Genomic DNA, 25,387 nt, shown 5'->3' with positions numbered 1-25,387 from the left:
ATGGGCTTGGATAAGTGGAAGATAGGATGCAGGTGTTTAGCATTTGTAGAATGAGTTAATTGCCTGTAGTTTCCTTTATTTAGTCGATACAGGTAGCATCGGTGGTGAGAGTAGGTATTGAGGTGGGTTGTTATGAGGTACCAGAACTAACTTAACCTTTCCTGAGGTGGTGTGGGCCTAACTCAATAAAACACCAGTGAAGGGAGATGCTCACTTGATAACCCCAATTATATATTTGAATAAATAAGATCAGTTTCTTTTAAATGAGCTAGTTGCAAGTAGGTAGCTGTTTATTGCATATGGAATTAGTTATTGTCCTTAGCATTAGTTGGTATAGTCAGTTAGATAGTTACATAATGCTTTGGGCTTGGTTTTCATAGTTGAGTGGCTTATCCTGGTGTTATAGCACAAGTGCGTTGTGTTTAGATTGTAATTTAATGTGCTCGTATTTCTTACTGGTTGGTTTGGCTTCTTTGAGTTCTGAATGTTTACAGAAGCTGTTTGCCTCATTGGTAATTGAATTATAAATATAATACAAAAATTATGCTGCTACTGTCTTTTTGGGAAGTGTGGTAGATGGCAGGAATGCGTTTTTAATTTTTTCCATGTAAAATGTTCAAAAATCAAAGTCTGTCTCTGTTTTTCCTGCTGCTCTGATTCGGGCATCATCTCCAAGAACTCAAGTCATCCAGTGCCATTGCTGATACACTGCAGGGTACATGCAGTACTACATGTAGCAGACATTGCAACACTGAGGAAATTAAGCTGCTGTGGTAAAATAAATGAAAAATACGTCTTTGTTCAAAGTGGATTTCACTTAAACAAAAACACATAATAACTGTGTACATAGACACCACCATAAATTCATTAACATTTTGAAATGTTGCATTAATAATGTGATGTTTACATTTTTTTTTTTAAATTATAAAATGTTTGTGATAATTTAATCATTAAGCTGAAATATGATTTTTACATCACCATTTCTTATCCACGCCAAGAAAGCAAAACTTTACACGTTGCTCACCGTCGTTCGGGCTGAGTCCTCTTGCTGCTGAGATCATTGACAGAGAGGGGCTGCTGTGTAGAGACCTGATGTAGTCCACATAGGGGTTAATGTATGGATGCGGTGGGTTAAACACAGGCTCTGAAGTGCCTACAGGAGTTCTGAGTGGGGAAATTCTGATGAGCGAGATGTCGGAAAATGCTGGGCTGCCTGAAAGGGAGTGAGGCCTGAAACGGAAAACATTATCAGAGGAGCGCCGAAAATCTTAAGAACTTTACATTCATTTCTCTTCATCAAATGAGGTTGTGTTCCACAAACTGGACATAACCATGCATGATACTAAACTGTAGATCAAAAATACCCTGGTCAAAACAGACAGAAATATTAAAGGATATGATTAATTGGATCTTACAAAATGGTCTTTCTGCACAGTTTATTAAAAAAAAATCTCAATAAGATTACATCTTGAGTTGTGCTAGGATAGCATTGAGCAGGCACCTGACACAGTTTTGTCATCAGATTCTTACACTGAAGCACTGGTTTAAAGCTGAGTGATTATAATAAGCGTGCTGGGATATCGGTGAGGCTCTCATTCCTGTCCTCTCCCAGGGACAGTGTTTGGCTCCAGTAACCTGGTTCTCTGCGAAACAGAGTCATTAGAGGCCATCATAAGTTAGCTGCAGCACTGACCCCACGTAATGGCTTTTGTCCCCTGTTTTTTCCAATTAATTTACTGTGTAAGGAAAAAGCCACTGGGAGCAGCTGTCAAAGCAGTGGGGGGAGCACATTCCTTTGATGCAATGAGAATGTAGCAGCAGAGTTTTGGAGACCGTGATCATCAGTGTTTGCTGTTGGCACCAATCACCATGACAGACTGTAATCTGATGTGAGAAACCAATTCCTCTTAGTTATCAGTTACAAGGGGCTTGAAATATCTGAATTCGACAAAGATCAAAGTTAATCTCCAGGGGAACTAAAACTCACTAAAACAAATTCAGAGGGTCAGGACGTAGGGAATACCAAGCTGCTGTTATTCCTTACTTGTCCATGACATTACACGTTGCAATATTTCAACTACATATATTTTTCTCTTTCGCTTTACATGTGGTAAACGTTAGCAATTATTATAACATGCATTCCCTGCAAAATGGCTGATAATAATGCAAAAATAAATGTGATGAAATAGATATTGTGCAAAATGTTTTACAACATTTAAGGATCAAAGAAGTAAACACAAACCAAACCCTGATCCCTTTTCAAACTATTCATTATGCCATTATACATAACATACTTTGAATACAGTGTAATCTTCATACAATCTGATTCTAACACTGACATGTATAACTTGAAGTGCAATAATTAAGGCAGTTTCAGAGTTAAATAGACAATTTCTGACGATGCTGGCCTCTCATACTGCTCTAGCACAGTAATCAGGCTAACTGCAATTGAAAGTGATTTAGCTGCATTGATCAAGGAGAGCCAGATCACTTATTCCTTCCATTGTAAATAGTCTTTCACAAGGTTTACTTAAAGTACTCAACAGTTTTCGCTTTCTTTCGCATGCTCATCTTTAAAATGCAATTGATGAATACATATGCCATGATATTTTATGATCATCGCAAAAAATCATCTGGTCACAAAAGATCATGCACGGTTACAATGAATTTTAACATTATATATAAAAAAACAATTATGATGTTTGATGAATTTTGCCCCAGTGTCACATTCCGAAATAGATGCAAATAATGGTGTTAGGCAAGTATGGAGCATGCAGAGAGCCATATTTGATACAGGACTACATATGTCTTTCACGATGCGGTCTCTCCTCTGGACTTGAAAAACCAAATTAAAATTGCGTGCATTTTGCAGAGGTCTCTATTCAGCTCTGTCATTTTAATTCTCCTATCTAAGATCCCGCCAAGTCTTTAGTCCCCTGCACTCTTCCAATGAAGTGCCATGTAAGGAACAGCATCTCCTTTTCTAATGGAGCTTTTAAGGTCCACCACTAAATTTAATAAATACAGCTTTTCTTGTACTCGGTTCCATATTTCTTGCATTCACTTTTTCCCCCCCGTCTCCTCTTCTGGTTTCAGATTAATTTCTTCCTATTTAGCTGGTGCCATCCTGCATTATTCAATCACTCTGGGCCACACATTATCACACAAGGCCTTCCCTTCCGATTTATCTGTCGTTTCGCTGAACACCTCTGCTCAGTCAGCCACACATGATCTCCCAGTTGCTAAACTCTTTAACTCCCCCTCCCATTCTCATACTGGCCTAGGTTTCTGTCCTAGGCCTCCTCCACTGCCAAAGTGAGGCCCAAAGCAAATTGGAGGAACAGCACCTCATATTTGGCTTGGGCACCTTCCACCCCAGCGGTATGAATCTTGACCTTGCTTTCCCTCTCTCTCCACCCTTCCCCCATCCTAGCTCTCCAACCAGTCTGACTATCCTCCTGATTAAATTATATCTTTGTCTGCTTTGTAGTCATCTTCTCCAGCGAATAATGATCTATTCTACATTTTCCTTGACCTTAGTCCCTTTTGTTGTTTCATTTTCACACCTCACCCCTCCATAACCCTGTGTCTCCCCTTCCCGACTCTGAAGAAGGGTCTTGGCCCAAAACGTCACCCATTCCTTCTATTCAGGGATGCTGCCTGTTCCTCTCAGCTATATCAGCATTTTGTGTCTCTCTGTCCCAACTGATCCATTTACCAATAGTCTTCATTAAAGGTCATTGACCTCAAACATTCTCTGATTCTCACCCCATGGATACCGTCCAATCTGTTGTATATTTGTAGCATTTCCTGCTTGTCTTTATGGTAAAATAAATAGGGCAATACGCCCTTTGAATTTTTCATTTTTCAAGATTGGGGCGTCATTGGCAACATTATTGTTTATTGCCCACCCCTAACTGCCCTTTGGAAATTGGCGACAAAGTGAATTCCTGGTGAAGGGGTCTGGAGTTCTAGGATTTAGATTCAGCTAGAATGAAAGAGTTCAACATTCTTTCAAATACTTATCCATCTCCACCTTAAATATATATAATAAATATATCTAGTATCCACCCTCTGGGGAACAGAATAGTTCCACTGGTAAAAACATCTCAATACGTATCCTGTCAAGCTCCAGCTCATGCCCTGCTCTGGCAGTCACATAATTATGTAGGTATTATAGCTGCATGGTGGCACAGCGGTAGAGTTGCCGCCTTAGGGACGACAGATGGCACAATGGGCTAAGTGTTCGGCTGGCGACCGGAAGGTAGCCGGTTCGAATCCCACTTGGAGTGCATACTGTCGTTGTGTCCTTGGGGCAAGACACTTCACCCACCTTTGCCTGTGTGTAAATGTAATGTAATTATGTGAAGCACTTTGGGGTCAATGCAAGTTGACTAAAAATGTGCTATATAAATAAGATTATTATATTATTATTATTATTACAACGTTTGTAGCGCCAGAGACCCAGGTTCAATCCAATTACAGGTGCTGTCTGTACGGGGTTTTCTATTTTTTTCCCGTGACCTGCGTGGGTTTTCTCCAAGATCTTCGGTTTCCTCCCACACTCCAAAGACGTACAGGCTTGTCGGCAAATTGGCTCGGTATAAGTGTAAATTGTCGCTAATGTGTGTTGGACAGTGTTAATGTGCGGGGATCGCTGGTCGGTGCGGACTTGGTGGGCCGAAAGGCCTGTTTGGGTTTTTGGTCGATGGTGACCCAGAGGCTATTGAAGTTGGGGGATTCAGTGATGATAAGGCAGATGATGAGAAATGGTCATTGGCTGACACTTTTGTGGCACACATGTTATTTGCCACTTATTAGCCATGCTTAAATGATGTGTGGATCTTGCTAGACTTGAGTATAGAAGTTGGGAGGTCATGTTGCAGTTGTATGAGATGATGGTGAAGCCACATTTACAATATTGTGGGCATCATGTTATAGGAAAGATGTTGTTAAGCTGGATGGGGTACAGAGAAGATTTACAGGGATATAGCATGGGCTAGAGGGTTGAGCTATAGGCAGAGGTTGTGTAGGCTGGGACTCTATTCCTTGGGGCGCAGGAAGATGAGGGGTGATCTTATTGAGGTGTGTAAAATCATGAGACGAATTAGATCGGGTGGATGTAGAGAGTCTCTTGCCCAGTGCAGGTGAGTCGAGGACCTAGGTTTAAGGGGAAAAGATTTAATGGGAATCCGAGGGGTAGCTTTTTCACACAAAGGGTGGTGGGTGTATAGAACAAGCTGCCAGAGGAGGTAGTTGAGGCAGGGACTATCCCAACTTTTAAGAAACAGTTGGACAGGTACACGGATAGGACAGGTTTGGGGGGGATATGGACCAAATGCGGGCAAGTGGGACTAGTGTAACTGGGACATGTTAGCTGGTGTGGGCAAGTTGGGCTGAAGGGCCTGTTTCCATACTTTATCACTCAATGGAAAGAAGTTCACTTGTATGCTGTGATACCTGAAATGTGCAATTGCCACGAGAGGCAATCCATGTAACAACTTTTATTCTATTCATTGTTTAAGGATGGCCAATGCTTCATTCAGGATCTTGCAATAGTGTCTTCATTTGGAACTGGCTTTTGACTGCTAATATCATAAATGGGCCCTGTAACCATGTTCATGCACAGCTGCTGAGACAGGCATGCTGCAGCAAATTCAACATGGAATGCACAATTACAGTGAGCATGCACAAGGTACAGCCAAAATTGAGTTGGGGAAATCATGCAGGTAATTTGAGCATTCTGCCTTATATTGTGCTCCTAATGCCCAAGCCCAAGTTAGATAATGCTTAAAATAACCCTCGAAAGAAATGAAAGTTAATGGTCCGTGAAGTTAATTCATCACATCAAAATACTCACACCATAATGAGATTTATAACCCCCAGTATTTCATTGTTTAGTGCAATTTAAATTGCTTATCTAGACACGACCAAAACTTTGAAATTTCAAGGGAGTGTTTCAGAGTTTAAATCAGAAGAGAACACTTGACATGCATGTCTTTGGTTTTTGTGGATATGCTAAGGACAATATGAATGACATAAGGATGTATTACCAGGACATACAACTTTACCTTACTAAATCCCATAAGGAGATTTTAGCACCAAATCCTTGCACCTTTTTAATTTTTTTAAAAAGATAACAAATTGCTGGAATAACACAGCGGGCCAGGCAGCATCTCTGGAGAACGTGGATAGGCGACGTTTCGGGTCCGGGTTCGGGTTCTGACCCGAAACGTCACTTACCCATGTTCTCTAGAGATGCTGCCAGACCCGCTGAGTTATTCCAGCACTTTGTATCTTTATTGGTAAACCAGCATCACCATTTTAATAGCATAGCTTGCTGTAATATTGCCATCGCATGGCAAATTGGTACTGCCTCAAGATACACGGCACTGGATGTGTTAGTGTGCAGATGGAGCACAATCCTGACCCACAGTAAGATATAGAGAAATTCAAAGTTGGTAGTCTTGCATTACCTAAAGTAATAATACATCCTGCACAAGAAACAGTCTACCTCACAAAGTCCTTGGAACATGTTAAGTCTATCTCATCTCATAGCTCTTCTATACAATTTCCCATAAATTCACATTTCGAGCGCCTGAGAGGAAGTGCTCCACCTTTATAACTGTCTTTTGGGTTGAATGACTGGAAATGCAGTTAGGCTGGGTCAAGCAATATTTGAAAATAACTTTTTCACATTGTTTCCAAAAGCACAAATACAATTAAGGAAGTAAAGAGGTTTTGGTCATAAGCATGCGGGGTGCAAATCTACCCAAAAGCTTGGTGACAGCTGCAGCAGTTATCACTAATTCAAACATCTTAACAAAGAAACAAACTACAGGCTGGTCTGAAGAAGGGTCTCGAAACATCAGCCATTCCTTCTCTCCAGAGATGCTGCCTGTCCCGCAGAGTTACTCCAGCTTTTTGTGTCTATCTTTAGTTTAAACCAGCATCTGCAAACTACAATACCTTGTGGCAGCGATCATGAGAGGATGCAATATAAATAAAATGATGCTAAATTGAAAGGAACAGTGAAATCTGAGCATGCACTACACACATCTTTGAAGGTAGTTTAATGTTGAGGAGATTGTTCCACAAAGCAAATAGGATTATTAATGAATTATTAATGAATGATTATTAATTAATTATTAATGACTGTGATTTAAAAAGTAAGGAATTGTTGATAAAACTATTTAATGCTGGTTGGACTACAGATTTCATAATGGTCACATTTAGAACATCTAAGAAAGATGACTGTGCAAAAATGATTTTCATCTCTGCGCCCCCCTTACCAGAAAGAGGGGGGGATGAGAGAGAGGGAGAGGGGGGGAGGGGAGAGGGAGATGGGAGATGGGGGAGGGGGAGAGGGAAAAGGGGGATTATCTTTAGTGAGATTGCAAAATTAAGGTAGGTTTTAGAGCTATTATATTTTCTCCTCCATATGAATAATTTTAAACAATATCAAATATCAAACAATTGGAACTGCTTTCTTTTCCTTGATAACAATACTGAAAAATATGAATTCCATATTTTGTGACATAAATATACATTTTAATGGGACCATTATATACAGATGTAAGATTTCCATTTCAAGATCTGGGGGGGGGGGGGGGGGAGTGGGGGCAAATATGCGTCGCTGATAGCCTACTCGTTAAAGAGTTAAAAGATAGCCTAATCAATAAAGAGCTGTGAAGGGGAATCAGAGCTGCCAAGGAAAGGTATTCTGAGAAGTTGAGGAGCAAGTTCTCAGCTAATGACTCTTCTTCAGTTTGGAAGGGCTTGCAAGAAATCATGTGGTGCTCCTATGCTGAGCATTTGGACAATCATCAGCTGACGAACGACCTGAATGAGTTTTACAGCAGGTTTGAAAATCAGAAACATAACCCTGAAACCCCCTCCCCAACAAACACAGCCAGTCTGCAAAGAATAGACCCTGCACCCTCTCCTTCCCATTCACCACTTCACACCTTCTTAAGGAAACACTCCAGTATGAAAAGAGTGGACCCTTTCCCACCCCAACCAACACTTCACACCTACTCACAGCCTGACCTCAGTCTGCAAAGACTGGGCCCTTCTACACCCACCCCCCTCCAATCACCATTTCACACCCAATTACTCATTTTTAACCAGTCCCTGCAAAGATGTACAGTTCCTGCCTGCTTCAAAGTCACCACTATTGTCCCTGTACCCCAAAAGGCAACGATTACTGGTCCTAATGACTACAGGCTTGTTGCACTGACCTCTGTAGTCTTGAAGACCCTTAATGGCCAAGCTGAAAAATATCATAATCTCCCTGCTGGACCCTCTGCATTTTGCATATTGGGCCAATAGATCTGTGGATGATGCAGTCAATCTGGGCCTGCACTTCATCCTCCAACACCTAGACCGCCAGGGAACCTATGCAAGAATTTTGTTTGTTGATTTTAGCTCTGCATTCAACACCATTGTGCCAGAGCTACTACTCTCCAAACTTTCGGAGTTGACTGAACCTCTGTCGGTGGATCACCAGCTTTCTGACAGACAGGAAGCAGCATGTGAGGCAGGAAAGCATATCTCGGACCCGCAAACGCCCAGCATAGGAGCGAGATGCGTACTCTCCCCTCTCCTCTACTCTCGCCACACCAATGACTGCACTTCCACAGACACCCCTGTCAAGCTTCTCAAGTTTGCGGATGACACAACCCTGATTGGACTGATCCAGGATGGGGATCTCTGTACTCTTTTCAGTTTGACATCTTTCCTATAACATGGTGCCCAGAACTGAACACAATATTCTAAATGCGGTCTCACCAACGTCTTATACAACTGCAACATGACCTCCCAACTTCTATACTCAATACTCTGACTGATGAAGGCCAAAGTGCAAAATACGTTTTGACCACCTGATATACCTGCGACTCGACCTTCAAGGAACCATGTAACCATCAACTATTCCTCTGTCCACCCGGCTAATTGAGCCAGATCCTGCTGCAATCTTTCACAACCATCTTCACTATTTGCGAATCCACTCACTTCTGTATCATCAGCAAACTTGCTAATCTTGCCTTGTTCTGTGACGTTTCACAGAGTGCTGGAGTAACTCAGCGGGTCAGGCTGCTTATAGAAGTTGGGAGGTCATGTTGCAGTTGCATAAGTTGGTGAAGTTGGTGAGGCCAGATTCAGAGTATTGTATTCAGTTCTGGGCACCATGTTAAAGGAAAGATGTTATTAAATTGGGAAGGGTACAGTGAAGATTTACAAGGATGTTGCCAGGACTAGAGGGCCAGAGCTATAGGGAGAGGTTGAGTAGGCTGGGACTCTATTTCATGGAGCACGGAGGATGAGGGATGATCTAATAGAGGTGTATAAAATCATGATTTGAATAGATATGGTTGAGTCTTTTGCCCAGAGCAGGTGAATTGAGCAGAGGACATAAGCTTAAGGTGAAGGGCAAAAGATTTAATAGGAATCTAAGGGGTATGTTTTTCACACAAAGGGTGGTCGGTGCATGGAACAAGCTGCCAGAGGAGGTATTTGAGGCGGGGACTATCGCAGAATTTAAGAAACAGTTAGACAGGTATGTGGATAGGACAGGTTTGGAGGGATATGGATCAAACGTGGTCAGGTGGGACTAGTGTAGATGGGACATGCTGGGCCGAAGGGCCTGTTTCCACACTGTATCACTCTATGAATATCTATATTTCCCTCTCAAACCCATTCTCCTGCCTTCTCCCCATTACCTCTGACACCCGTATCAATCAAGAATCCATCAATCTCCTCCTGAAAAATGTCCATTGACTTCACCACAGCTGTCTGTGGCAATGAATTCTACAGTTCACCACCCTCTGACTTAAGAAATTCCTGCTCATCTCCTTCCTAAAGGAATGTCTTTTAATTCTGAGGCTGTGGCCACTGGTCCTAGACTCTCTCACTAGTGGAAACATCGTCTCCAAATCCACTCCATCCAGGTTTTTACCAGACTGGGACAGACGGCAACAGCTTCACACCGTGTCCCAAAGCTTGTGTCCTGTCCTGCATCACCCAAGGCTGCAGAGACGTTATAGGAGAGGGCAAGCACCGTAACAAAGTAGATCATGATGGTTTGGGTAACATTCAGGAATGTCTATTCATGGCACATCATGAATATTACTGAAGACGGTCTTGACCTGAAATAGTATCTATACCTTTTCTCAAGAGATGCTGCCTGACCCACTGAGTTATTCCAGCACTCTGTGACATGTCACCTATCCATGTTCTCCAGAGATGCTGCCTGACTCACTGAGTTACTCCAGCATTCTGTGACATGTCACCTATCCATGTTCTCCACTGATGCTGCCTGACTCGCTGACTTAGTCCAACACTCTGTGAAACGTCACCTATTCATATTCTGCGCAGATGCTGCCTGACCCACTGAGTTACTCCAGCACTTTGTGTCTATTTTCCCTTCACCCATCTGCCCAAGCCCACTCTCCCCCCTACTATACTATGTTCCTTTCCACCCATATACCTTCTCTGCCTTTACATTTCACTCCTCTTTCAAATCTGCTCTACTTATCTACATGCATTTTTCTTCTTCACTTTTTAGTCATAGAATGATGCAGTGTGGAAACAGGCAATCCAGCCCAACTTGCCCACACCGACCGACATGTCCCATCTAAACTAGTCCCACTCACACGCGTTTGGCCCATATCGATCTAAATCTGTCCTATCCATGTACGTGTCCAAATGTCTCTTAAACATTAGGATAGTCCCAGCCTTAACTACCTCCTCTGGCAGCTCGTTCCATACAGCCCCCACCCTTTGTGTGAAAAAGATACCTCTCAGATTCCAGTTAATTTCGGAAATATTGGTCATAATTTGATGCAAAAATACTCCAAAATAAGGCTCAGAATGCATCAGAAAGCATCTGAAACCCCTGAGCTTCGAGGGACTTCACGCTTCGCGCTTGTGATGTGTGCAGCGCGCACATTATTTCACATTACATTTTTTGTAATCCTGTCATGCCACCCCCATTTTTGAAAATCTTCATACGGGCCTGTTTGATGGTGCCTTCTTTTAAAACTTTTTCAAGTGCCTAGTTTCCCCATTCTAGAATTTTCAATAGCCCCAAAAGAATAAATATTTCATATGGCAATTTGTAAAATAGCTGATGGTATTAACATTTTTAAATAGACATTTAAACTAATATTTTAGAAAATACAAATAAAAGTCTAATTTACCTGAATGTAATTCCTGGGTCAACTGACACAAGATAGACACAAAATGCTCAATTGGACAGGCAGGATCTCTGGAGGGAAGGAATGGGTGACGTTTCGGGTCGAGACCCTTCTTCAGGCCCAATCCGGATTACAGGTACCGACAGTCGATCTGCTGCTTTTCGCAACAGTTCTTCTTTCATGCCCTGCCTTCTACACTGGCTGTGATGCGCTGGCACCAGTAGACCATCACTCTGACTCTCCCGCAGCTCTGGGCCTCACTCACTCTGATTTTTAAAGTCTATAGAAGGGTCTCGACCCAAAATGTCACCCATTCCTTCTCTCCAGAGATGCTGCCTGTCCCGCTGAGCTACTCCAGCATTTTGTGTCTATCTTCGGTTTAAACCAGCATTTGCAGTTCCTTCCTACTAATTTTGTCAACTTTGCGATACGGAAAACATTGCCATTATAAGACAGGAATCGTGGGATTTAAATAAAATAATGTTGAGAACTATCCAGAAAGCAACAACTATGTTTGAACAACATTTGTGATTCATTCCAATCATTGTTTCAATCAATTCCATTAAATTAAAATTCTCTTGTCTGCATGTCAAAACAAATGCTTGCACAGTGGACCATAGTTACCCCTCACCAGTCAGTTTAATGTAACAGCCCAGTCAGATACATCAATATCTTTGGTGTAGTGATGTGTTTTGGGATTCTATTCATTGATTAACAATCAACCCATTGACAAATGTCAGAGCCATTCTGGTGGCAATACAGTACCAATCCATTGGCAACTTTTTCATTGCTTCTAATTTGCTTGTGAAAACTGTTACTGAATACATGGGTGCAATTTGTAGTCACTCATCACTGATTGTAAATAAGTGACTGGCAGCGAGAGTGCTCACAGAGATAAAGACAAGTCTATGAGCACAATTAAGGCCAAGCTAACAAGAAAATATGGTTTGTGGTGGCAAATTCATTGGAAAGGCCTGTCAACTAGGTATCTTGGAATGATCAACATTGATAATTCTCTTTATTATTGCCATTTCCTCTCACTGATCCATAGTTTCAACGCTGTAATATATGAACACAACTTATTTTGCATAAACCTCACAGTTCTGCTATTGGGAAACTGTTAATTTACTTTTAAGAATAATACTGTCCATCTTGTCTCCAAATTGCAAAGAACAGGAAAGGCCAAGATGTGTGCTGAATTAGCTGCTGTCAACCAGAGCAGCATTCAGGCTGTAACAATTAGTACTCCTGAGTTACCAAAGAAAAAACAAATTGGCTGGGGTCCTTTTGTCAAATTATTTTCCAATAATGCCAACCTAGCCAATGCATTGGAGGATGACTAATTTGAGGAAGGACATTCTTGCTATTGAGGGAGTGCAGCGTAGGTTTACAAGGTTAATTCCCGGGATGGTGGGACTGTCATAAGCTGAGAGAATGGAGCAGCTGGGCTGGGCTTGTACACTCTGGAGTTTAGAAGGATGAGAGGGAACCTCATTGAAACATATAAGATTGTTAAGGGCTTGGACACGCTAGAGGCAGGAAACATGTTCCCGATGTTGGGGGAAGTCCAGAACCAGGGGGCACAGTTTAAGAATAAGGAGTAAGCCATTTAGAACGGAGATGAGGAAACACTTTTTCTCACAGAGAGTGGTGAGTCTGTGGAATTCTCTGCCTCAGAGGGCGGTGGAGGCAGGTTCTCTGGATGCTTTCAAGAGAGAGCTAGATAGGGCTCTTAAAAATAGCAGAGTCAGGGGATATGGGGAGAATGCAGGAACGGGGTACTGATTGGGTATGATCAGCCATGATCACATTGAATGGCGGTGCTGGCTCGAAGGGCCAAATGGCCTACGCCTGCACCTATTGTCTATTGAATATAACCATCCATAATAAAGCTTTATTAAAAAACTGCCAGAAACAGAGTAAATGAAGACTTGATTAACATTCAGGGAACATTTTATTCACCCATGTGCTGCAGCTATATGCAGCAAGAGCGTTCACATCGCGGCCCAGTTTCCACCAATCTCTCCACCACCACACACAAGAAGCACGAGAAGGGTGTTGAACCCTGGCTGAACAAGTTCTAATCTTGTGATGTGGACTCGATAAGAAGAAGCAATATTGTAAAGCAACAGACTAAATGTGTAGAAAGGAACTGCAGATGCTGGTTTTAACTGAAGATAGACACGAAATGCTGGAGTAACTCAACGGGGCAGGCGGCAGCTCTGGAAAGAAGGAATAGGTGATGTTTCGGGTTGAGACCTTTCTTCAGACTCTCGGCCCGAAACATCACCCATTCCTTCTATCCTTATAAAGCAGCAGCAGGGACTCAACTGCATCAAATGCCAGCGGTCACCTGAACATTGAATGTAAATAGAAATAGTCCTACAGGACTAATACATTCAACACACTGCATAAGCACTTTTTGAGATATTAGTTTAGTTCAGTGAATAACTCTCCCACGTATGGCAAAAAGTTTGGATTCATGCTTCTCTCCAAGAGCCAAGAACTCAGGGTCCAGGTTGACACTCTAGTGCTACTTCAGTATATTCGTGGAGTGAAAATTACATCTGCTGACTTACAGAAAGCATCTCGAGAATTGTTAGTAGAAAACAAATTGCTGGAGCAACTTGGTGGGTCAGGCAGCATCTGTGGAGGCAAAAGAATAATAAAAGTTTCAAGTCAAACCCCTGCATCAGGATGTGAGTTTAGAGAGAAGATACCCAGAATAAAGGGATGAGGCAGGAGCTGGGAGGTATTAGATGGAACAAATAGAGGAGGGGAATGTGGAGAGAAAGTGGTTATTGGCAGAGTGTGGATAGTGGGTTAGGTAGCGACATGTAAGCAGAGAGATAAGGGGCAGATGTAGCCAGGTGGGGAGTGGATGGGACAGGAGAGACAGACGCTGGAAGGTGATAAGTAGACCCTCGAGGGGCTGCAAATGCTGGTATCTGATAAGTAAGGAAGGTGATGAGTGAAAGCAGAAAAGGGAGAGATGAAGGATTTGGGATTGGTCTCAGTAGATAAAGTGTGTGGGTGATAGGCAAATAGGTCTGATGAAGGGTCTCGACCCAAAACGTCACCCATTCCTTCTCTCCAGAGATGCTTCCTGTCCCGCTGAGTTACTCCAGCATTTTGTGTCTATCTTCGGTTTAAACCAGCTTCTGCAGTTCCTTCTCACAGAGACCAATGAATCCAGGTTAAGGGCTTGTCCCACTTACACGATATTTTTGGCGACTGCCGACATGTCACGGAGTCGTACCTTTTTGTGGTCGCCGCTGGATTTTCAGCGTTGAAAATTTTCGGCGACCTGCTGCGACTATGACGGGTGCTGGCAGTCGCCGAAAAAATCGAGTAAGTGGGTCAGGCCCTTAATGGAGGGGAGAGCCTGGGTAGATCAGAGGGAGAGAGAAAGGAGTACAGGGGGTGTGGGTTACCTGAAATTGGAAATTCCTATATTGGTACCATTGTAGATTAGTCTAGACTGCAGAATATGAGGTATATTGTTACATAGAACAATAGCACAGGAACAGGCCCATCGGCCCACAATGTCTGTGTCATCAATGATACCAACATCAATTAATCTCATCTACCTGCACATGATCCATATCCCTCCATCAATGCATATCCATCCATTCTTCCAAAGTTCTCTGTACTGCAGAACCTACTTATATTGTGCTTTATAACTTTCACATGGAAAGTTAACCTACCCATATGGATGCAAATAAGAGAACAGCAGAGTTCTCATACCCCTTGATCAGGAGGAGGGGGGGAGAGAAGAGGGAGGAGGGGAGAGGGGAGAGGGGAGAGGGGAGAGGGGAGAGGGGGAGAGAGGAGAGAGAGGGAGGGAGAGCGAGAGGGGAGAGGGGGAGGGAGGGGGAGAGGGGGAGAGAGAGAGAGAGAGAGAGAGAGAGAGAGAGAGAGAGAGAGAGAGAGAGAGAGAGAGAGAGAAAGAGAAAGAGAAAGAGAAAGAGAAAGAGAGATAAAATTAAATTAAATTAAAAAAAAGCAGAGCATGCAAAAGAGGTGGAATGCAGGTCAGAACTGTTGCTGAGACCTAGTGGATCAGCATCTGTAGAGAGACAAAAAGCGTAATAACGAATGTATGAACTATCATCCAGACAGCTCTGTAAATGGAGCAACCAGCTTGGCAGCCCTGACCATGGCCAATCCCAATATTGCCTTGGTCCTATTCATTCTCCTCCACTCTCTTTGCTACTTAAAAATGTTATTTTCTTACTTCTCCAGTCTTGATGAAGAGTTATCGAGCAGAACCATTTACTCTGTTTCATTCTCCACATAAGTTGCCTAACCGCCAAAGACATACAGGTTTGTAAGTTCATTGGCTTGGTATAAATGTAAATTTCCCCAGTGTGTGTAGGATAGTGCTAATGTTCGGGGATCTCTGGTCGGAGCTGACTCAATGGGCCAAAGGGCCTGTTTCTGCGCTGTATCTCTAAACTAAACTAAAACCTACTGAGGGTTTTCAGCATTGTCTCATTTTATAGGGTCATTGGTAGGATTTCTGTGCAAAAATTGAATGTTGAATTTTCTGCTTTGCAACATTGACAACATTTTAAATTTACATTAGTTACAGTTAGTATTAGTGTGAAACATGCTTTATAAATCCAGCTTTCTTTCTAAAACAATCACTTAGTCTGCCTCTAATATTCTAGAATTCAAAGTAACTTCTCAGTTCAGCCAACAGCAGGAAATAGAAATGTATTTTATTACCTGGAAGCTTGCTTCTGAAGCAGTGCAGTTAATTAAACCTAACAGTTTGACTGACATTTACAGAGTTAGTCTGAGCACTAATTAGCAGCTACTGTTTAATACTACACATTCCTGTAACAAACAGCAACTCAGCTAATTCATACGTAATCCAGAAAACAAGGCGATCTGGAAATGCATTTCCTTTCTCAGCCAGCCTGTTCTACTCATTAAAACTTCAAATAAAACATTACAACTTCTTTCTGCAATTAAGGAACCTCTAATTTCTTAGAGACAAGGAAATATGGAGTAACTCGGTGTGTTTGGCAGCATTGCTGGAGAACATGGACAGGCAAAGTTTTGCATCAGACCCGCTGAGTTATTCCAGCACTTTGTGTCTCTAATTTCTGGCCATGCATAAAGGGATAGCAAAATATGATTACTTTTATTATAAATTAATATTAGTAAATCATAAGAACTGTTTGGGGTAATTTTCCATGGATATTTTACAACATAGCGCCTTTATGTCTCAAGTGATCCAAGGGTTCATTTTCTGGGACCCTACTTACAACCCCTGTTCAACCAGGAACCTTGACTGCCAATGTCACAAAGTTCATTCCAGCCCCCATTCAAGGACATAGGCAAGGCACAGGAGAGCAGAGGGTGTTTTTTCTCACCAAACCATGCAATTACACATGCAGGGGGGTGAGGGAGGGAGGGAGGGAGGGAGTGGTACATAGTATACAATCATACAGCGTAGAAACAGTTTTTTTAATCTCACAAATTCCTGCCAACTATCAACCACCAATTTTGTTTACCAATAAATGTTCACTTTCCCATTACAAATCCCATTTTCTCCTCTCTTCTCAAGCCAACCTCATCTGCCCACCAGAAGCAGATTGCAGTGCCTGATTAATCTGTCATCCTCCGCATCTTTGGGATGTGGCAGGAAACCTGTACACTGGAGAAACTTCAATGGTCATAGGGAGAACATGAAAACTCGACAGACACAGCCCCTAACGTTAGCACTGTGCTGTGAATTTACTCGTGCATTTTCCCAACTGGACCATTTGCAACATATCCAATAGGCACAGGGATTTTGCCCAGTTGGTGACGAGGAAGACCCTCGCTAGACTCCCTACCAACACTCTTGGAGTCTCAACGGAGGCACAGGACACTGTAAATGCTGCAATCTTCAGCAAAAATCAAAGCGCTGGAGCAAATCAGCAGGTCAGCCAGCATCTGTGGAGGGAATAGATGGACGATGTTTCAGGTTGAGACCTTACTTCAGACTGATGGATGGTGTTTTGAGTTGGGACTCTTTATCGGATCATGGATGATGTTGGGGTTGGGATCTTATTTCAGGCTGATGGCCAGAGCCTCAGTGCCAGCACACATTGCCCGTGGCACTGGGGCTGGGATGAATCTATCATCCACCACCAGCTGAAATTTCCATTATGCAGAGACTGATGCATTGGTTTCAGCCCTGGGTCATCCCCAACAACCTGATTACTGAAAATGATGCTATAGCTCTTCTCTGGGAAACATACCAAGATGAATTACCAAAAACAGTTGAAATGCAGTCATCTTGGTGAAAGACGCAAGAACCAACCCCAAAACTAGTCTTCCAAGTAGAGCTTTAAGAGTGAAGTCTGAAGAAGGGTATCGACCATTCCTTTTGTCCAGAGATGCTGCCTGTTACTCCAGCATTTTGTGTCTATCTTTGCCCTGAGTGAATGTTGCTGACCAACACATTCCAAGAACCAGGACCTCTATGCGGCCTCTATGCAATGCTATCCCTACCAGTCATAGAGTGATACAACATGGAAATTCAGCCCATCAAGTCCATGCTGAATATTAACCACCTCTTTTTTATATTAATCCGACATTAATTCTATGTTTTTTTCTCCTATATATTCTCTTCAACTCACCCCACTAAACTACACATCAGGAGCAATCTGCCGTGGATAATTCACCTGCCAATCAACGAATCATATCTTTGGGATATGGGAAGAAACCGGAGCACCCAAGAGAAACTCACATGGTCACAGTGAAAATGCACAAACTCCACATAGACAGTGTCCAAGGTCAGGATTGAACCCAGATCTTCGCGCTATGAGGCAGATACAGTAAAATATGCTGCCCCACTAATTAATAGTTTTTCTCAGGATGTGGACATCGTTGACAGTTATTCTCCATCATAATTACCTCTGGCTTGTTATGCCTTGCCTGAATTGCTTTTTAGTGTCATCCTAATTGCCATGAGCCTGAAGTCACATAAGCGACAGACCAGGTAAAAATAACAAATCTCCTCCACTAAACGGTTGGTTTGTGCCTTAAAAAAAAAAATCTGCAGGTGCCTTGAATTGATGCGGAGCCTTTTTAAAAATATAAAATCATGCTCAATTTTAGAACTGTGTTGACTGTGAGAATGTAAAATGTCATCCACGGTTTAAAGAACTGTATGCATCGTTTATTGAAGGTCGCTTCAAGAAGATATTTACTGTTGTAAATACGTGTGGGGTTGGGACGGCTGTTTGATGAACTAACAATCATAGAGATCCCTCTGCTGCAATTTAAAGATGATTCGGAAAGATGCCAGTTTTACATCAGAAACAGCTGAGCGGGCTCCAATGGACCCTGGCCACCGGAGTAAAATGTTAATCAGAAGCAGGTAAACCACCAGGAAATAGTGACCTGCAACTGTAGAAACGTACACCATAAATCTCCAGAATACGGTGCTTTATTTTCGGAAAGGCTTAAAAATTCGTAATCGGCAGCATGTGTACTTCGGAAGAGGCAGAACTGCCGGAGGCTGCGAATCCCAAAACGTTGCTGGAGTCACTCACAGCGAGAACATTGATGCCTTGCCTGGATAGTACAACATGCAGCTACACTTCCAAAAGCTCCAGTCACTTCAATGTCACAAGTTCCCCTCACGTTTAATGTCGTTAAAGCCAGCTAATCGAATAAACATTTGTTTAACATTTGTTCTAATTTCCGAGCACGTCACGAGAATGTAGCGAATTTTTCAGCGGATGTCGTCGGGCCTTATCGCGGTGACTAATGTGCCGCATGGTCATTATAAGCTCAGTGTATCCAGTTCAAAAATTACTCTCAGGATAAATGATAGTGTCTGCTTGCATGCTGATTGGAATTGGATGATGATTGATTGGACGAAAGTGAAACGACAAGCGCGGTATGCAAACAAGCAGCACTTGGGTCTGCAGTTGAGTGTCAGGAAGGTCCAAATATTCTAGGCTATTACTTGTTTACATATTTAATGAAATACTTATCAGCATTTATTCTGAGAGGAGACACGTTCCCCATATTTATCCGCGAGCAACTCGGACTTCTAGTGGAAATTGAAGCAGATTTGTGTCAAGTACAGTTAAATCCTGCCTCTCCATATCAAGCCTCAGCGAGAAAATTACTGTGCTGGCGATAAGGGTTGAAGATAGAATAAAAAGTGACTCTACTCAATTTACAGCGCAATATTGGTATGACTGAATATTTTTCATCAGGTGAGCGATATTATCACTAAACTGCGCTGCAGATAAATAAAGGGGCTTATGTCAAGAATAAACGCCATTAATCACGACGCCTTACCATCTCGCTAGCTGTCCCACCGATCTACACATATACAATTGTAAGTGGCAACTGACCTACTCTCTTCCCTTTCACTATTTCATTCATTGCTGGCGCTCTATTTTACCCCTCCTAGATTAATGAGGCCACATTGCTGCATGCTCCTGAGAATATATATTTTTTCATTATATATTTTTTTATTATAGACGGAAACCGCATCGTACAAAAATAATTAAATTAAAAACTGAACAGGCGAATGTACTCAGCGCTTTTTTTTCAAACCAAACACCTATTTTTTTTTTGGCGAAACGAAACTTAACCATCACATTAGGTCATCAGGATCATTTAAAAATAATTAAAATAAGACTCGAGTTTTCACGGTTAGCCTTGAGCTGATTAAATCTCAACATCTTAGTGCGTGAACTAAATTGTACAAATGAAGTACTTCAAAGGGTTCAGGCTAATTGCAGTAGTCACGGGACGCTAAATAAATGCCCTCCTTCAGCGCGTCTAATGGCACTAACGTTGCTCGCCACAACACCCAGTGAATACAATGGGCCGTGTGTGAAACTGAAAGACTCGCCACAGGAAAAAAAAGGACTGAAGATGTAGCAAAGGAATGCGGTAGCGAAAGAAACGAGCGAGAAAGTAATCCAAAAGTTCGTATATTATGAGGTCAACAAATGAAGAAAAGATCATGCTTCACACTCAATGTGTAGGAATGAAGTGCAGATGCTGGTTTACACCGAAGATAGACACAACTTGCTAGAGTTACTCAGCGGGACAGGCAGCATCTCTGGATTGAGGGAATGGGTAACGTTTCGGGTCGAGACCCTTCTTCAGATCAACTTGTTTAATAAGGAACTGCAGATGCTGGAAAATCGAAGGTAGACAAAAATACTTGAGGAACTCAGCGGGTGAGGCAGAATCTATGGAGCGAAGGAAATAGGCAACGTTTCGGGTAAGAGTCTGAATAGGGGTTTCAACGTTGCCTATTTCCTTCGCTCCATAGATGCTGCCTCACCCACTGAGTTTCTCCAGCTTTTTTGTCTGCATTCCCTGTGTCAGAACTGGTTCCCCTTTTTCCCCCCAAATGTACATTTCATTGCCTGTGAAGTACCTTGGAGCATTTTGAAAGTCCCCAAATTAAAATGTTGTACTTTAGTTTAGTTTAGAGATACAGCGCGGAAACAGGCCCTTCGGCCCACCGAACCTGCTCCGACCAACGATTCCCGCACATTAACACTGCCCTACACACATTAGGGACAATTTACATTTATACCAAGCCAATTAACCTACAAACCTGTACGTCTTTGGAGTGTGGGAGGAAACCGAAGATCTCGAAGGAAACCCACGCAGGTCACGGGGAGAACGTACAAACTCCGTACAGACAAGTACCCGTAGTCAGGATCGAACCCGGGTGTCTGGCGCTGTAAGGCCGCAACTCTAGCGCTGCGCTACCGCGCCGCCATTTAGTTTTACAAAGATCCAGCATTTCTCACATCATTACTTATTTCCTCAATGTTTCGAGCAGGGTTTAATATCCATTGGTAATGAATGATTCATTCTACATTTTCCTTGAGCTTCGGCCACTTTGATCTGAAGATAGACACAGAATGCGGGAGTAACTCAGCGGGACAGGCAGCACCTCTGGAGAGAAGGAATGGGTGATGTTTCGGGTCGAGACGTCTGAAGAAGGGTCTCCACCCGAAACGTTACCCATTCCTTCTCTCCAGAGATGCTGCCTGTCCCGCTGAGTTACTCCAGCATTCTGTGTCTATCTTTAATAGCATACCCACCTGGTTACCCGTCAAGAATGCAAACCAGCCAAGAGTGGAAATGGGGATTAAATAAATGGAAATAAAAGGTAAATTCTCTGCCTCTCAGGTTCTCTGGATGCTTTCAAGAGAGAGCTAGATAGGGCTCTTAAAGATAGCGGAGTCAGGGGATATGTGGATTCAGATTCAGATTCAGATTCAATTTTAATTGTCATTGTCAGTGTACAGTACAGAGACAACGAAATGTGGAGAAGGCAGGAACGGGGTACTGATTGGGGATGATCAGCCATGGTCACATTGAATGGTGGTGCTGGCTCGAAGGGTCGAATGGCCTACTCCTGTATAAAAAACCACATATAATATGAAACTGCGTGTGAATGAACGAGCAATGGGGCAAAAGGGTCGGGAATTGTTGCACATATATCACAATATCATTAGGGTACTATTATATGGTTGCTCTCGCAGCTTCGCCCGCTTTGCTGAGAAGTGTCCGGGGCATGTCGGGGGGGGGGGGGGGGGGGGGGAAAAGAAAAATCCTCCTTACAGTAAGGTTATCTGGGTTTAAACTTTATTCTTTAAATATTAATCGGCATATACTTTGCCGTTATAAAATGCCAATTCATTTCCAGCCTCACATGTTTCCAAAGCACGATCTCAGCAAGACCTCGGGGGCAAGGAACCTAGTAATAGAGAAATCAATAAACACATCCTCATGTGTCCCTGAGTGGTGGGATTAAAGCAACATAGATAGAAGCCAGGGAGTGAATCGCCTGTCTGTCAGCCTGGTGCTGCTGTGACGCCTCGGGGAATCTAGGATGGAATGGGTGTTAGGGGTTAATGGGCGGGGGCGGGATGCACAATGTCAACGGCAGAAAGATAATACAGGGGGAATTCACCCAGACTCCCACACTAGATACTCAGCATTCTCGCTTTATAAATCACTCGTTGGTTTTAAACTCTCTGTTCAAAAAAAGGGAATGCTGAGTAGGAGAAGAAGGGTTGGGGATATTTCTCGGTATTTTAAAAAATAACTTGAACATGCTTGAGAACAACTCGCTGGATCTCGGTGGATTTTAGGACCCAACTGAAATGCAGCAACTATACTTAACCCACAAGCGGCCAAGTTCTCCTTGACGGTAATAAATCTTCAACCTGCAGCAAGTTAAAGCGTTCGTGCATCATGTGAGACGCAGTAATGAACTCAGCGTGCGGACAGCGACCAGGGCTTTCTAAAAAAAAACTGTTGGAGATGAAGCAGTATTCACTCATCTCACGACTACTGCATGCGCTTTAAGCTCATTTGTCCCGTTCTGATCACAAGAAACCGAATCGCCTCTTAAATTGCACAATTCATAAAGAGTGCAATGCACACAGGACAAGTCGCTAATGTGAAGATGTTAGCTGGGGTACAACATTGACACGAGCAGAATGAGCGGTTCAGAGCCAACGCCATCTGTGGGCCAGACACGCACACTTACTGTCTGTAACCTCCACACACTCAGCAAATTCTGCATGTCAACAAACTGCAGGATGAGTTGTAACACCCACCCCGGTCAGTTGCTTTAATAGACTCTACCCAGCACTTCAACTCAGCGGGACAGGCAGCATCTCTGGAGAGAAGGAACGGGTGACGTTTCGGGTCGAGACCCGCGTCTGAAGGGACTCAACCCGAAACGTGACCCATTCCTTTTTTCCAGAGATGCTGATTTACTCCAGCTTTGTGTGCCTACTTGCTTGACCTTTTACCTCAGGATGGGACAATATTTATTGGTCATGAGCAGACTCCATTTATGTCACGAAACATGCCCTGCCTCTACAAGTGGATGCATGTAGATTGTGTGTTTGTATAACTGTTGGCAGATCAATTTCCCTCCTGAGTAAATAAAGTTATATCGTATCGTATGTAGGCAATAGCCCCGTGCCACACGAAGCGGCTGCATCAAATGTAGACGAGGTGGCAATTTCTGATGCAAGAGATCGCTGCAGCCGCGCAAAGAATCGCTCCTCTAAACCGACCATTAACCCAACAGCCGTTTCTCAGGCCGATACCGACGGCTAGCTAGTTCATTTATTGGGTGGGGTTCATTCATCTCCCTCCCACCCTTGAAAAATAAACTTTGGGGTAACTCCAGCTTTTTGTACCTCTTCGGTTTAAACCAGCATCTGTAGTTCCTTCCTGCACACAAACAAAACACTTTATACCCAAACCCAAACCGCCAATTACCGCAGATAAAACATAATTGAGTTGGGCAAAAAAAACGAACGAGCTAATAATTGTAATAGAAGTGAAAGTTTCAGTGGGGAAGTAACCAAGAGCGCAAAAGCAAGTCGGCCGGAAGAATTTGGAGACAAGACCTCGAGGAATGTTAATCATGCAGGAAAGCAGTTGTCCAAGTGAAGACAGCGAACAGCGTGGGAAGAAACACAAATAAACAGTTCAGCAAAAGAAAACAAAGGCAGCCAAACGCTGGTGTTCCGGGCGCTTGAATTCATTCAGTCTTCAGCGCAGGATATGGTCAGCCCATCAAAGAAACCTCTTGAGTGAAACACAAAAGAACAAAAACCAAGTAGGAGCCCATAGTTCGGAGCAGTTACTAAATATTTCCGACACGCTGGAGATGTTCCACTGGACATTTATCGTCTGAAGGGGTTTATGTTCCGTTTATACAGTATTTCGAGTATGTTTTGTGCATTTCTAGGATATTCCTGACGTCATTCTCCCCTCCTCCGCCGCTCATTCATCCCCCCGGCATCGCGCTCTTCCCCACCACACAGCTTGCAACTAACTACAAGCAATGTTTGCCCGCGTCCTGAAGTACTAACACATTAGTGTTGCACGGCAGATACAAAATGCAATTGTAAGCACAATGCCTACCGTACGATCTACTCTTCTTTAAGAGCTGATGAATACAATTATTTGTTTTTGTTTTAACTTGAAATTGTAAGTTTGATGTCGAGAGTTCCCCTATGGATAGCAGAATAAGTTTGGGGCGTTTATATCATCTGATAACGGTCTTAACGTTTTGCTCATATATATATATATATATATATATACCTGGGCACAGATTTTAAATATTACCATTTAATTTTGTGTGGGTAGGAATTGCAGATTCTGATTTACACGAAAGACAGACATAAAATGCAGGAGTAACTCAGCGGGACAGGCAGCATCTCTGGGGGGAAAGAATTGGATTTTGACTGGTTTTGAAACACCTCAGCCAGAAGCTTTTAGTTCACGTCTACCTACAAATGGTCTGAGATTGGAGACCCCTGGGTTGTCCCTTCTTCCCAGATAGAGGAGTGGGAGAAGTTGTGCTCAGAGGAACATTGGCACCATGTTTTCAATATAAATATTGGTGCAAAAATTAAAGTGCAAGTGAAATGAATTTACCAGCAGCGGTACAATGAAAAAAGAAACAGAAAATAGGTGCAGGAGTAGGCCATTCAGCCCTTCGAGCCTGCACCGCCATTCAATATGATCATAGCTGATCATCCAAAAAGAACACACAAAAACACAATAAAAATGTAACACAAACATCCACCACAGCATTCATCACTGTGGTGGAAGGTACAAAATTGGCCACTTCCCCCCCTGGCCGGGGCCTCAACCCTCCGCAGCCGCCGCTGAGAGTGTCCAGAAGTTCAGACAAGGCAAAGTGCAGATAAAGTCCAGGTAAGTCCTGAATCGATGCTTCCCCACCGGAGACCGCGGCTTCAGGTTGGTGTAGGCCGCAGGCCGGCGGTCGAAGATTTAAAGTCCCCATCACGCCGCAGACAGAAGCACCGCAGAGCCAGTGGTCGAAGCTCTCCTGCATAAGGTATACTGTCTGTTCTGGAGGCCTTGGTTTCAACTTATTCTGGGCTGGGATAATGCTAAAATTATGGTGGGGCATCAAGCCAACAGTGGTGTTTTCTGGTAGTGTCTTTCCACAGTTGCAGACTAGGCACGCCGAGACCTTTGAGCAACAAATTAACTGCTGGAGATAACAGAATGGACATCGGTGAGACCAAGCGTAGACTGGGCTGAACACTTGCTCTGGGTTCTAATGGATCTGCTGGTTGCTAACCATTTCAACCCCTTCCCATTTCGATTCCAGGATTTATATTTCTGTCCTGGGC

At 43.1% G+C, this 25,387-nt stretch overlaps 1 protein-coding gene across 4 annotated transcripts in view; it reads right to left on the bottom strand.

Moving 5' to 3' along the window:
• LOC129696187 (transcriptional activator GLI3-like) overlaps window positions 1-25,387 on the bottom strand; it is a 360,260-nt gene that overhangs the window by 103,397 nt on the left and 231,476 nt on the right. For all 4 annotated transcript variants that reach the window (XM_055633815.1, XM_055633813.1, XM_055633812.1 and 1 more), the window contains one exon: window positions 1,025-1,230. In XM_055633815.1, coding sequence (XP_055489790.1) covers window positions 1,025-1,230 — 206 coding nt within the window. The remainder of the gene's footprint in view (window positions 1-1,024; window positions 1,231-25,387) is intronic.

The sequence above is a fragment of the Leucoraja erinacea genome, chromosome 4 (genome assembly GCF_028641065.1).
Source record: "Leucoraja erinacea ecotype New England chromosome 4, Leri_hhj_1, whole genome shotgun sequence".
Taxonomy (NCBI): domain Eukaryota; kingdom Metazoa; phylum Chordata; class Chondrichthyes; order Rajiformes; family Rajidae; genus Leucoraja; species Leucoraja erinaceus.
Note: the sequence above shows the minus strand (reverse complement) of the source record. Positions and strands in the feature narration are given on the sequence as shown.